General features: G+C 37.4%; 1 protein-coding gene across 1 annotated transcript; it reads right to left on the bottom strand.

The window, feature by feature from the left end:
- Positions 1-3,182: 3,182 nt before the first annotated feature.
- Positions 3,183-13,673, bottom strand: sdf2l1 (stromal cell-derived factor 2-like 1). Its single transcript, XM_062024249.1, has 3 exons — positions 13,068-13,673; positions 6,718-6,914; positions 3,183-4,438 (listed from the first exon to the last, which is right to left on the bottom strand). Exons 1-3 carry the CDS (start codon positions 13,237-13,239, stop codon positions 4,160-4,162), a joined length of 648 nt encoding a protein of 215 aa, XP_061880233.1. The 5' UTR covers positions 13,240-13,673; the 3' UTR covers positions 3,183-4,159.
- Between the last annotated feature and the right edge of the window lie 2,128 nt (positions 13,674-15,801).

Here is a 15,801-nt window from a genome sequence, read left to right as displayed (position 1 = left end):
AATCTACTACTCTGCTTGCATGTCAGCAGACTGGGGTAGATCCTGCTGAAATCCTATGTATTGAATGAATAGAGAATCTTTTTGAATCGGGAAAAAATCGTTTTTGAATCGAGAATTGGGTTGAATTGAAAAAAAAAATCGATTTTGAATCAAATCGTGACCCCAAGAATCGATATTGAATCGAATCGTGGGACACCCAAAGTTTCACAGCCCTAATATATATATATATATATATATATATATATATATATATATATATATATATATATATATATATATATATATATATATATATATATATATATATATATATATATATATATATATATATATATAAAATACACCTGGATTCTGAGTCATGGGGAAGGCAAAATAATTGTCAAAGGATCTACGAGAAAAGGCAATTGAACTGCATAAAACAGGAAAGGGGTATAAAAAGATATCCAAAGAATTGGGAATGCCAATCAGCAGTGTCCAAACGCTGATTAAGAAGTGGAAAATGAGGGATTCAGGTAGACCAGCAAAGATTTCAGCCACAACTGCCAGGAAAATTGTTCGAGATGCAAAGAAAAATCCACAAATAACTTCAGCTGAAATACAGGACTCTCTGAAAAATTGTGGTGTGGCTGTTTCAAGATGCACAATAAAGAGGCACTTGAAGAAAAATGGGATGCCAGAAGAAAGCAATCACTCCAAATTACTTTGTTCCAGAAGTTTTGAGGCTTGTCTCTGTGCTGTTTTGCGTAATGTAAGCGGGATACTTTGTGACATTTGTGCAGAAATGGCTTTCTTCTGGCGATTCGACCATGCAGCCCATTTTCTTCATGTGCCTCCTTATTGTGCACCTTGAAACAGCCACACCACAATTTTTCAGATAGTCCTCTATTTCAGCTGAAGTTATATGTGGATTGTTTTTTGCATCTTAAACAACTTTCCTGGCAGTTGTGGCTGAAATCTTTGCTGGTCTACCTGAATCCCTCATTTTCTACTTCTTAATCAGCGTTTGAACACTGCTGATTGGCATTCTCATTTCCTTGGATATCTTATTATACCCCGTTCCTGTTTTATGCAGTTCAATTACCTTTTCTCGCAGATCCTTTGACAATTATTTTGCCTTCCCCATGACTCAGAATCCAGAAACATCTGTGCAGCACTGGATGAAAGATGCAATGGTCTGTCAGAAGCTCAGAGACTCACTGACCTTTTATACACACACATTAATTACAAACAAACATGTCACAGATGAGTATTGGAACCTTGATTAGCCATTGAAACCTGTTAGTGTCAACTTTTGTGCATGTTATCAGATCAAAGTCACTGGGGTATGTAAACTTTTGATCAGGGTCATTTGGGTACTTTCTTTTGTCATTTTGATTTAAAAAGAGTAAACACAGTTGTTTGCCAATAAATAGCTTCACACAACCATTAAGCATGAGTGGAAGAAAGGTTTTTGTGTTATCATTCATATTCTCTGAAGAATGGCCAAGAAATCATAAATTCTCCCAGGGTATGTAAACTTATGAGCACGACTGTATGTATATATATATATATATATATATATATATATATATATATATATATATATATATATATATATATATATATATATATATATATATATATATATATATATATATATATATATATATATATATATATATATACACCGGTATATATATATACATATATATATATATATATATATATATATATATATATATCCATCCATCCATCCATCCATCCATCCATCCATCTTCTTCCGCTTATCCGAGGTTGGGTCGCGGGGGCAGCAGCTTAAGCAGGGAAGCCCAGACTTCCCTCTCCCCAGCCACTTCGTCCAGCTCCTCCCGGGGGATCCCGAGGCGTTCCCAGGCCAGCCGGGAGACATAGTCTTCCCAACGTGTCCTGGGTCTTCCCCGTGGCCTCCTACCGGTCAGACGTGCCCTAAACACCTCCCTAGGGAGGCGTTCGGGTGGCATCCTGACCAGATGCCCGAACCACCTCATCTGGCTCCTCTCGATGTGGAGGAACAGCGGCTTTACTTTGAGCTCCCCCCGGATGGCAGAGCTTCTCACCCTATCTCTAAGGGAGAGCCCCGCCACCCGGCGGAGGAAACTCATTTCGGCCGCTTTTACCCGTGATCTTGTCCTTTCTCCTCCACTTGGGGCAGGGTCTCCTCCGCAACCCGGAGATGGCACTCCACCCTTTTCCCGGGCGAGAACCATGGATTCGGACTTGGAGGTGCTGATTCTCATCCCAGTCGCTTCACACTCAGCTGCGGACCGATCCAGCGAGAGCTGAAGATCCTGGCCAGATGAAGCCATCAGGACCACATCACCTGCAAAAAGCAGAGACCTAATCCTGCAGCTACCAAACCAGATCCCCTCAACGCCTTGACTGTGCCTAGAAATTCTGTCCATAAAAGTTATGAACAGAATCGGTGACAAAGAGCAGCCTTGGCGGAGTCCAACTCTCACTGGAAACGTGTCCGACTTACTGCCGGCAATGCGGACCAAACTCTGGCACTGATCATACAGGGAGCGGACCGCCACAATCAGACAGTCCGATACCCCATACTCTCTGAGCACTCCCCACAGGACTTCCCGAGGGACACGGTCGAATGCCTTCTCCAAGTCCACAAAACACATGTAGACTGGTTGGGCAAACTCCCATGCACCCTCAAGGACCCTGCCGAGAGTATAAAGCTGGTCCACAGTTCCACGACCAGGACGAAAACCACACTGTTCCTCCTAAATCCGAGGTTCGACTATCCGGTGTAGCCTCCTCTCCAGCACACCTGAATAGACCTTACCGGGAAGGCTGAGGAGTGTGATCCCACGATAGAACACACCCTCCGGTTCCCCTTCTTAAAGAGAGGAACCACCACCCCGGTCTGCCGATCCAGAGGTATATATATATATATATATATATATATATATATATATATATATATATATATATATATATATATATATATATATATATATATATATATATATATATATATATATATATATATATATATATATATATATATATATATATATATATATATATATATATATATATATATATATATATATATATATATATATATATATATATATATATATATATATATATATATATATATATATATATATATGTATATATCTTACATACATATACACAAATGTATGCTGTCAAATGATTTATTTATTTTTTTTTTAATCGGTGGAATTAGGAATGATTAGGATTAATTGCGGATGTTTACTCGCGTGAATAATTTAAAAGGTGCTGTCTACAACTTCCAAAAAATTTTCAAAGCAAAAAATATAACAAGAACACCACTGGCTGGCTTATGTTACCATTACTGTAGTTGTTTAAAAGAACACATTAGTTTGACAATTGTCCATATTTTTTACAATTACAAAGTTATTGTAATAAAATTTTTTACCAGCCCCAATAAAACGATTGGTGTTAATGGCTGTCACCCACCCAGTCTCCTCAACTTGCAGGGAGCGTGTGCACACATACAAAAGCAGCCCAAAAGAACCAACAAACAATTTGAAGTCAGGTGTTCTTATGATACATGCAATGGCAGCTCACGCTAGCTATCCAAATGGCTATTATTAGCTAACAACACTTAAACTAATGCGCGTGCATGTGTTACGTTGTTACGTAAGAGAAGCCGTAAGAGGGCGAGATATACTGTGTAAAATAAATTGGAAAGTTGGTGCCCTCTTGATATCTGTATAATATGTTTCAAACAGCCCCTTTAAATTTGCTTTAAAAGATCCCAATATTTAGACCCAAATGCAATTTTATTGTCAAAATGTCATCCAGTAATGTTTTTAAACATTTTTACAGTTTTATATAAAGTTCTTTCAGCCTGTATTTTGCAGTGGAATTTGCTATTGTGCACTCCAGGCGAAGTCTCCTCACTTTTCTCACAAAGTTGGAAGCAAAAAAATGGTCCAAAATGGGAAATAAGGTTAATTTACCAACCCAACGCATAAATATATTTCACCTTACAGAAAAGATATAACAAGATGCAGATCTATTACAGAAAACTGAGTGAAGAACATTGAAGTTGTTGCCAAGTAATTGACATTTGAGTTTGTTCTTCACAAACTGCATTAATTTTGGATTTCCCCATCACTATGACCAAGTTCAGATTTCAGAGTTCATCGTGACGTAGTAGATCCTGGCTTGGCTGGATGAAGACACCCTCCATTACTTGCCACCAGTTATGATGGCTGGGTGAGGTCATGCCATGTACTTCCCGTTGGCCACGTATGGGGTGGCCATACTGCTCCCCCGTCACACTCAAGAAAACATTGGTACCCATGTGTTTGAATCGCACAACATCATTGCGCTCCCAGTATGTGCCATCACACTGCACTGTCCAAACGTCCAGGTCATCGCCCTCACCATTCTCCCCAAATGCACTGACTTCCTGTAAATAGGACATATTTGTTATAGATAGGTAAACTGTACAGCACAATTTACAAATATTTAAAATGAATTTTGATGTTATGTGTCAGACTATAACTCTTCCAAGAGGCCATCCTGTCGTGTGCCGTGTGGCACATGGATTGTCACAGTATTGTTGGCTGGTGACAATATTTAGGGTTTTTTCTATTTGTGCTTTCTGCTGTTTTCCAAATGTTGGCTGTTTGTTTTTGGTTAAATTTTGTTTCTGCAGTGTGCCTAGGGCCAATGACAAACTGTGTGTCTGCTGTAGAGGCCATAATTGTAATCTTAGTAATGTAGTATATTATGCATATGGAGATGCAAGTCACATGGTTGTGGTAGTGGTAGTGGTACGTCAGCACCGGAAGTAGTAAATCGGTTGTTCAACTGGAGGGGTTTTCTTGTTTCATGTTTTCATGTGTTTTAGTTGACTGCCTTCTTTTATCATTCATAACTACTTTTCCACGTGTAAATGATTTTTTTCATATCCACAATAAATAAAAAATCAGAACTTTGTAGCAGTGTTAAACTCTATCCAGCTCGTATGCTTTGTTGCGAGAGAGCAATGGTTGTCATGTTTGAGGCGAGAATTGTTCGATGTTGGAAAATGTTCAATGTGTTGCAACAGTTTCGTACAGTTCAGTTCAGTTTCAGTTTATTTCGAACATGCATACGATACAATGTAATGCATCACATATTACCAGTTGTTTCAATACAGTATCTCCAAAAAGGAGTAGGAAGAAGTAGTGCTTATTTATTAATCCTAGCCCTTTTCATATCATACAATGTTATCGCATTTCCTTACTCTCTGTTTGTAACAGAACAGTGAATTAATAAATAATACATAAATAATATGCCCTGAGTAAATAAACAAATATTAAACAAGTAAATAATCATTATCTCAAAATAAAAGGTTCAAGGTCTTCATCATAATTGTTTCTTTGTACTTTGTGAACACTTGTAATTTGAACAGTCTCTTACACTGAATCATATTGGTGCTTAATCCATTCCATAATTTAATTCCACATACGGATATGCTAAAGGTTTTAGGTGTTGTCGCGCATACAAATGTTTTAATTTAGATTTTCCTCTAAGGTTATACAGTATTTCTCATAATGCATTGCTGCTGCTGGATGATTTTTTTTTTTTTTAAGTGAACGTCATGCAACTCACGTTTGCGAGACGAGTCGGTGTGATGTGCGGTTGGTCCCAGGGTGGGGCTGCGGGGTTGAGACTGGTGGGATACATGCCTGAAGAGTGGCGAAGCGTGCAAGAGTGTTCAGGGGTGAAAATGCGTGCCTGTTGGCATGTCTGTTGGTCACTCTCCAAGTGGGGATGGCACTGATGTCATTATACATGTATTTTTCCTAACATTTTTGGGATCGATCAATAAAGTCCCAAATATTGGCTCGTCCATCGCGATCAATAGGTTGGTAACACCTGTCATAGAAACACTTTTATTCTTAATTGTCAATGAAAAAAAGTTGCTGTAAATAAAATATAATGCATTCATTACACCATTCATCCATTCATAATATTTATATGAAAATGAAATGTTAAACAATGACGTATTGAATTTACTGTTAAAATCATAGAATATACAAAAATTTGCATTTGGAATTTAAAGGAATTTATTTTCTATTTTGTTTAATTCGAGCTTGAATTGCAATTCTATTTTATGCTTGCAACCTTAATTCAAATCCAGTTAAAATTTACAGAATTGAATTGGAATAGATATTCTCAATTCAAGGAATCGAGGAAATTATATTGTAGTTCACTTCAAAATGTATTTAAATTACATAATCAGTGGATCGAATGATTTTCAATATTACGCAGTGATGTGAGTCTTACAACAACTCACGATTCAGTTTGCATACCATTCTTGAGATGATCATTTGTTTCAGAATCCATTCTTGAATCAACACAATTCTCGATTCAAACTGATTATATTAAGTAATATATAATTTGGTATAGAAATCATGATAAAACATTATTAAAACAGTGACAGGTTTCAAAAGCTTCTCTTGGCTGCGGATATATGACGTATACATACAGTGAGTAAGTGCAGAGATGGCCAAAAAAAACATAGTTTTAAAAATGGATTTAAAAGAAATACATTAAATATGGATTTCTTAACAAATTATTAATCGATTTAGAATCTGAATAGGTATTGCGAACCGCGGGTGAATCGATTTTTCTCAGCACCCCTACAATTATGTGTATTCTGCATTGATATTAATTTTGTGTGCAGAGATGACAAACCTGATTATTAGACAATGGTGAGCTGAAGTGATGCGTATGAAGGTTGCGACCAGTCTTCATGTGTGTAAAGCGTATTGCTTGACCACATTTAATTGCTGTCCCACGCTGGCAAAGGTGATCGGGCTTTCCTCTTATTTGCCAATAACCGTTGCCATCATCTGCGCTTTCCACTCCAGTTACAGACTGCTGCCCGCTCCCTACACACACACAAAAAAACATTATTGTTAATTGGTATTAGCATATATTTTTCTTATATTGTTTCCTCTATTTTTGAATTGTTGCTGCTTATTGTACAATGTACTTTGTTGAGAATTGTTCTTTATCCAGAGTGTAGTGTCTGCTAGACTATGAAATAACATGTTTTTCCATATGGTGGAGGATTACATTCCTTTGGAGCAAGCAGACAGCCAGTCTTGTAAACAGTGGTCCATCATTATGGGCAGGTAATACAGTGTAGCCATTACGTGTGAAATGCCCATGTGGAATCTTATATTCAACAAGAAAGAACCCTTAAAGCTGTCAATGGTATACAGGGAGCCGGACCCATTCTCCATGAGACCCTAACTACCAGACACCATGCTTAACTGTCAACAGTTAGTTGTGACCTAACCCAGACGCTTAGGGAACACTTTACATGGTCATGATGGAGTCAAATTCTGTACTAGAAAATGAAACTTCTCTTCTTAAAAGCCACCATGGTCCTCTTAATATTGGCACATTGCACATTTTGTAGATTGCTGTTCTCGGGTATATCTCGGTTACATTAAAGTACGTTCACATCACAGACACGCTCCCTTCGCTCCAAACAATCTTGTGCGTATTGCTTACGTCATCACAACATACGGTTTCCGGAGCACTGTTTCGATGCTCAAACTATTTTCAAGGCGGCCGACTTTCCTGTTCACCAGTTCACTAGAGCATATCTCAGTGTGTGAATGTGAGTGTGAATGTTGTCTGTCTATCTGTGTTGGCCCTGCGATGAGGTGGCAACTTGTCCAGGGTGTACCCCGCACCCGAGGGCAGCTGGGATAGGCTCCAGCACCCTTGCCACCCCGACAGGGACAAGCGGTAGAAAAGGGATGGATGGATACAATTGTTGCTAGTCGCTTCTGAGAAAAAAAGTCAAGAAGATGTAAAGATTATAGATTTAGCGAGAAAGTCGCCAAGTTGACAACACTGCGCTGATGTGTGTGAACAATAAAGACGCAAAGACCTGCCTTACGTTGCTTCTGATTGGTTTACGTTGCGTGGTACTCTCGTAATACGTCATCACAGAAGTATCGCAAGATTAGAGCAACCATATTTTGTATCAAATATCAGATCAATCCGGAGGCTCTCCAAAGGCTGTAAGTTAAAATCGGTTATCGGTTTGTACTGATTCATTTTTCCACCCCTAATTATATACATACAGTATACACAAAGAGATTCCGGATCCATTTTGAGAGTTAATGAGCCAGTCACGCCAGCCAGTCATGTGATCTGTGGCGTAGAGTGACTTATAGAGTTAGGAACCACAGATCCCTACCCCATCAACAACAATGCTCATCAAACAGACATTGTGAGAGCCAACAACGATTACTTTGGGAAAAAATACAATCCAGAACCTTATATTTTTGGGCCCAAATACAAGGAGGATGAGCAAGCCGAGTGTAAAACTGGATGCAGTTTTATTGAAACACTATAAGATCAGTAGCATTGCTAGGTGCATACAAACAACATACAAACTAGCCATAACAAATCATAATAAAACAAACACTTACTTTACAATATCTACTCTTGATGGGTAGCTCATATAATCCTGTTTAAATGACGATTCAATTGCAATCCTCACGAAGGGTTAAAACAAAAAGTTACTGCAACTAAGTAATTTTTTGCCATCTCGGAAAATGTCAAAGTCGACCAGCCTCTCTGTCCTTGGCCACATTTGTCTACTACCAGGTGAGAGATGCATGAATTATATTCTATCATTAATTTTTAGCAAGTTTGAGACAAAGCAGAAGTAGCCTTCTACAATAGCAGTTTAAGCTAGCATTAGCTCACTGCTAACAATGCGCTGCTAAAATAGGTCATCTGCTTTAGCACTTATAATACCAATATCACTCTTCCATCCATCCATTTTCTACTGCTTATCCCTTTTGGGTTCACGGGGGGTCGCTGGAGCCTATCTCAGCTGCATTAGGGCGGTAAGCAGGGTACACCGTGGACAAGTCGCCACCTCATTGCAACACAGATAGATAGACAACATTCACACTCACGTTCACACACTAGGGCCAATTTCATATTTGGTTAATTTTCAGGTCACGACATGTAAATGGATTATTGTTGGTTTCTTGATGTTTTTTAGAGCGTATAATGGGCGCAATAGAGGACTCTTGATCGCTTGACTCAATTGTTAGCTATTTATTTACGATTTCAAATGCATAAAAAAAAACAAATGTTTGTGTTCTTGTCTTACATAAGGATTGTGAATGATAAACAGCAAACCTCTATTAAATTTTTGCATATTTCCAGTATGACTGATCTGATAACATGATCAGAGTGCAGAAGCGTTCCTCTAGTGATGAAAAATCTACGGAAACTGACGAAAATATTCGGGGCAGAATATTCAAAATAGCCAAGTGAATTTGCGGCATTTTATTATGTTTAGACGGTATTTTCACATACTTTGCGGATTGTAAAGACAATTGGATATGATTGAATGGATACAATGAAACACAATTAAGCATATAAAGTAAACTTGTTTTTCCACTTTACTTGTACATTAATTTGTTTTTACGTTAAAAAATCCAACTAATTTTCAAGGTTTGGTGACTTTATTTTGCCGTGGCGGGCCGCCGCGATCAAGTACATGTATATGTATAGAACATTTCAGCATTGCAAAAGTTTCCATTATATGTTAATACTTATTGAAAGCGCAAACAATAAGAGACTGCCTCGTATATCTCGTGTACAAGTAGTGATTTTAAATAATGTTTCTTTCACCGTATCTTCTGACCAGTAAGCATGTAGACAATTACAGCGTAATAAAGTTTGCAATGTATTTTAATGGACAGTAAGGATGTAGACAATTACAGCGTGAGAAAGCTACTGGTAGTTTTTTTCGAGGAAGCAGACAAATTCAATGGAACACCGGCAACGCATTTTGGGAAATGCTGAAAAATATCGTAATGTTTTAATATAACGAGGAAATAATTTAAATTTTGACACTAACAAAACTACTAAAAGACAAATGCAGGCTGTTTTTTTTTTCTTTAAAAAAAATATGTAAATTGTATAGATTTTGAAAATCAAAATAACAAAATTGCCCCCGCATTCTTTGATTTTTCAGTGTGCAACACTCGATGGAAAAAGTTTTGACACCCCTGATATGCAAATCCCGAATCTGCAGACATGAACACATGATGCCGACCTAACTGACACAGCTTGAATTGGATCGAGACAGAAAACATGAAAGCCTTTTGAACTGTAACACCGTTATATTGTGCCGTCGGTAAAAACACTTTCGTAATATTATTCAGTTTTTTGATTGTGGGAATTTACAGGAATTCTATGAGAAGCAAGCCACTACTCCTTCTTATTTCTATGCCATGTCCCTACGTCAGGGGTGTCCAAACTTTTTCCACTGAGGGCCGCACACGGAAAAATTAAAGCATGTGGGGGCCATTTTGATATTTTTCATTTTCAAACCATAACAAAATATATGGATTTTTTATTTATTTTACCTTTAGGGGTCCTGGGGACCATAAAGGGTCTCAGTCAATAAAATGTTAAAAATAAGTCAGATTATTATTATTTTTTAATTATTTAACGCTTACAGTAAATCTCTATATCAACTTCAAGTTGATATAAAGCAGTGGTTCTCAAACTTTTTTTGTCATTCCCCCACTTTGGACAAGGGGGAGTTTTCAAGCCCCACCTGCCCCCATCGCCCCAACAGAACGCTAATGCCAAGCTTAACATTTTCAAATTTATTGAACATCAAGTAACATCAAGTTGTATACATTCAAACTCAAGAACATAAAATAACATCAAGTTCAATAAGAAATAAAATAACTGTGCAGCTGTGGTATAACTTGCATCAAGTTCAATATCAAATAAAACAAAAGTGTTATAACTTGCATCAAGTTCAATAATAAATAAAAAAAAGTGTTATAACTTGCATCAAGTTCAATAATAAATCAATTAAAAGTGTTATAACTTGCATCAAGTTCAATAATAAATAAAATAACTTGCATCAAGTTCAATCATAAATAAAACAAAAGTGTTATAACTTGCATCAAGTTCAATAATAAATTTAAAAAAGTGTTATAACTTGCATCAAGTTCAATAATAAATAAATAAGTGTTATAACTTGCATCAAGTTTAATAATAAATCAAATAAAAGTGTTATAACTTGCATCAAGTTCAATAATAAATCAAATAACTTGCATCAAGTTCATTAATAAATCAAATAAAAGTGCCACTTTGCAAAAAAAAAAAGGAGGAGTTACGCATTTGGCAAGACAGGGAAAGTGAACATGAGTTTTACAGTACTCCAGCATTAGTGGCTGCAATGAGCCTGTTTTGCACTGCACAGCTTTTCAAATGGGGGTTGCAGGCTTGACACTGCCACTTTTAAAACCTCATTGAGTTCGGGGCTGAGCTGCCTTGACGAGAGTGCTTCCCGGTGAATGACACACAGTGTGTCCAATGCGCATTTGGCGCAACCCTCTTTATTTATAATAAGTATTTATAATATATATTATTATATATTATATATTATAATATATATTTATAATAATTATTTATTTTTATTGGGGCGGCGTGGCGAAGTTGGTAGAGTGGCTGTGCCAGCAATCGGAGTGTTGCTGGTTACTGGGGTTCAATTCCCACCTTCTACCTTCCTAGTCACGTCCGTTGTGTCCTTGGGCAAGACACTTCACCCTTTGCCTCTGATGGCTGCTGGTTAGCGCCTTGCATGGCAGCTCCCGCCATCAGTGTGTGAATGTGTGTGTGAATGGGTAAATGTGGAACTACTGTCAAAGCGCTTTGAGTACCTTGAAGGTAGAAAAGCGCTATACAAGTACAACCCATTTATCATTTATTTATCATTTATTAGAGCCTGCAGCCCGTTTCTTGACTTTGCCATGGTCTGTGCGCCATCAGAGCAAAAGCCCACACCGTTTTCCCATTTAAGGTCGTGTTCTTTGAGGAAACTGTCCATTATCTTGAACAGCTCATCAGCAGTGGCTCTATTTTTATGTATTTGCAAAACAGCAAATCCTCGCACAGTGACTCGCCATTCACAAAGCTTCCGCTTAGCCCCGCCCCCATTAGTTACTGTTGCTATGTCTGTCAAACTTTCTTTCCTACCTAGAAATGTAAAGCCTACAGGAAAAATAAGTAATTTACATGTATTTATATAGCGGATTTCACAGACAGAATCACAAAGTGATTTACAGTGTGTATAGAAAATGAAAGCATAGTAAAAAAAAAAAATCTAAGAATATAATAAAAAAAAAAAAAAAATTAAAGTTAAATTTCCTCCCGTTCCTCGCGCCCCACCTGTCATGTCTCTATTCCCCACCAGTGGGGTGCGCCCCACACTTTGAGAAACGCTGATATAAACTAATACAAATTAAAAAAAATTTTTTATGGCTTTTCTGTCAAAAAAAACTTATTTTTTTTATAGTAAAACTGAAATATGCAGTATTTATTAATTAGAGCCCTAAAAGATCAATAATGCAGGACACCATTGATTTTAATTATTTCATATTTTTGAGTAATCACAGTGAAAAGATAAATAAAAAAATCACTAAATATATTTGGGATCCAAAAGGTGCCCCACTCATAAAGTGATACATTTGTATTACGTTTTTCTTTTACTTTCAACACTTAAGATACGAGATCAACTTCAGATATATCTGTCGATTTTATGCTGGAACAATTATTTTGTTTGTTTTATGCGCTTTTGTCAAAGAAAACTTTGATGTTTTTATATGGCTACTACACAATATATGCAATATTTACCACATAAAACATTTTAAAGTGAAATGTTTGAAGTAATTGGAGCCCTGAAAATAATTCATTATAACATGGATTGTTTGTCATTATTTTATTTTTTTTGAGCAATGGCAAAAAAAAAAGAAAAGAAAAAAAGACAAAATAAAAAAAACAGCCTACATGGCAGCTTTTGTGTCAACATTGCAACTTTTTCTCGTTAGATTTCACTTCATTCCACTTTTTTTAATGTTCTTTTATATTTTTACAATAGTATTTCCAGAATGTGTGGCGGGCTGGTAAACAATTAGCTGCGGGCCGCACTTTGGACACCCCTGGCCCTACGTGAATCTAATGTATGATACGCTTACCTGAGCCGTATTTGACATCGTGGGAATGTAGACGGACGTTGTGTCTGGTGTTGAGGAGCTTGACCAGTGACCCGCAGGTGACATCTTTAAACGCCGACTCTATTCCCTCATAGTGTGACCATGTCAGAAAAAACACCATTGATTTGACAATAAGTACCCGACTGATCTCCATCTTTGTCACTCTGTTTTGTTATGATGGTTGGAATAGGATGGACCGCAATATAGCGCAAACCACGGAAGGGAATACGTCATTGCTTGTTTTAGCCAATTAGTTCGTGACATGTTTAACAACACGGAAGTCATCATCATCATCTTCTTCTTCTTCTTCAGTTTACGGCAGCTGGCATCCATCTGTGTTGCATTACTGCTGTCTTCAGTTTCATTTTATAATTACATTTTAGTCTCCTTGAGTCCAGTATTATTCAAAATCTCCCATACTATTTCCCTTCCATTTTCAGTGTCGGCAAGATGTATCAGGCTCTTCATAGTCCCATCCACAGGTCCCAGTACCCTCAGTTTTGCCGTCATAGTCAGTCTTTCTATATTATATTTAGTACCTTCAAAAAACGTGTTTTACTGTTTCTGATACTTTACATTCTTTACACCTTCCTGTAAAGCAGCGTTTCTCAAAGTGTTGGGCGCGCCCCACTGGTGGGGAATAGAGACATGACAGGTGGGGCGCGAGGAACGGGAGGAAATTTAACTTTAATTTTTTATTTATTTTTATTTTTATTATATTCTTAGATTTATTTATTTTTTACTATGCTTTCATTTTCTATACACACTGTAAATCACTTTGTGATTCTGTCTGTGAAATCCGCTATATAAATACATGTAAATTACTTATTTTTCCTGTAGGCTTTACATTTCTAGGTAGGAGCGAAAGTTTGACAGACATAGCAACAGTAACTAATGGGGGCGGGGCTAAGCGGAAGCTTTGTGAATGGCGAGTCACTGTGCGAGGATTTGCTGTTTTGCAAATACATAAAAAATAGAGCCACTGCTGATGAGCTGTTCAAGATAATGGACAGTTTCCTCAAAGAACACGACCTTAAATGGGAAAACGGTGTGGGCTTTTGCTCTGATGGCGCACAGACCATGGCAAAGTCAAGAAACGGGCTGCAGGCTCTAATAAAGAGGGTTGCGCCAACTGCGCATTGGACACACTGTGTGTCATTCACCGGGAAGCACTCGCGTCAAGGCAGCTCAGCCCCGAACTCAATGAGGTTTTAAAAGTGGCAGTGTCAAGCCTGCAACCCCCATTTGAAAAGCTGTGCAGTGCAAAACAGGCTCATTGCAGCCACTAATGCTGGAGTACTGTAAAACTCATGTTCACTTTCCCTGTCTTGCCAAATGCGTAACTCCTCTTTTTTTTTTTTGCAAAGTGGCACTTTTATTTGATTTATTAGTGAACTTGATGCAAGTTATTTGATTTATTATTGAACTTGATGCAAGTTATAACACTTTTATTTGATTTATTATTAAACTTGATGCAAGTTATAACACTTATTTATTTATTATTGAACTTGATGCAAGTTATAACATTTTTTTTAATTTATTATTGAACTTGATGCAAGTTATAACACTTTTGTTTTATTTATGATTGAACTTGATGCAAGTTATTTTATTTATTATTGAACTTATGGGTTATAAATGGGTTATACTTGTATAGCGCTTTTCTACCTTCAAGGTACTCAAAGCGCTTTGACAGTATTTCCACATTTACCCATTCACACACACATTCACACACTGATGGCGGGAGCTGCCATGCAAGGCGCTAACCAGCAGCCATCAGAGGCAAAGGGTGAAGTGTCTTGCCCAAGGACACAACGGACGTGACTAGGAAGGTAGAAGGTGGGAATTGAACCCCAGTAACCAGCAACACTCCGAGTGCTGGCACAGCCACTCTACCAACTTCGCCACGCCGTCCCCCCACTTGATGCAAGTTATAACACTTTTATTTGATTTATTATTGAACTTGATGCAAGTTATAACACTTTTTTTGATTTATTATTAAACTTGATGCAAGTTATAACACTTTTGTTTTATTTATTATTGAACTTGATGCAAGTTATTTTATTTGATATTGAACTTAAAGCAAGTTATACCACAGCTGCACAGTTATTCTATTTATTATTGAACTTGATGTTATTTTATGTTATTGAGTTTGAATGTATACAACTTGATGTTACTTGATGTTCAATAAATTTGAAAATGTTAAGCTTGGCATTAGCGTTCTGTTGGGGCGATGGGGGCAGGTGGGGCTTGAAAACTCCCCCTTGTCCAAAGTGGGGGATGACAAAAAAAAGTTTGAGAACCACTGCTGTAAAGTGTTTCTTAATTGTTGGGTTTCTTCGTTCTTCACTCATCTTCAATGAATAACCGGCACTACCGTATATAACCTATTGGAGGCGCATAACAACAACGGCAAGCCTCTCTTCTCATGATACACAGAAACAGCATTAATAACAATGAGATCACATTTACTCAACATTAATTAAAAACAATCCATCATATAAATAGCTATTCCCAATCCTAATTTTGCTCATTATTACTCTGTTTCCTTACAGTCCTGCTCCATCTTGGAACCCGGGTGTTGTGCAAAAATGTGAATGCCTGCCAAAAATGGATTTCCTGTCGCAGGAGCGCGCGGCTGTTGCTAAATATTTGGCTTCGTCTTTACACAGCGGATTACTAGGTATAAAACAAACACTTTATCTTCGTGGTTATTGTA

This window comes from Entelurus aequoreus, linkage group LG17 (genome assembly GCF_033978785.1).
Source record: "Entelurus aequoreus isolate RoL-2023_Sb linkage group LG17, RoL_Eaeq_v1.1, whole genome shotgun sequence".
Taxonomy (NCBI): domain Eukaryota; kingdom Metazoa; phylum Chordata; class Actinopteri; order Syngnathiformes; family Syngnathidae; genus Entelurus; species Entelurus aequoreus.
This window is presented reverse-complemented; position numbering and strand designations above follow the sequence as displayed.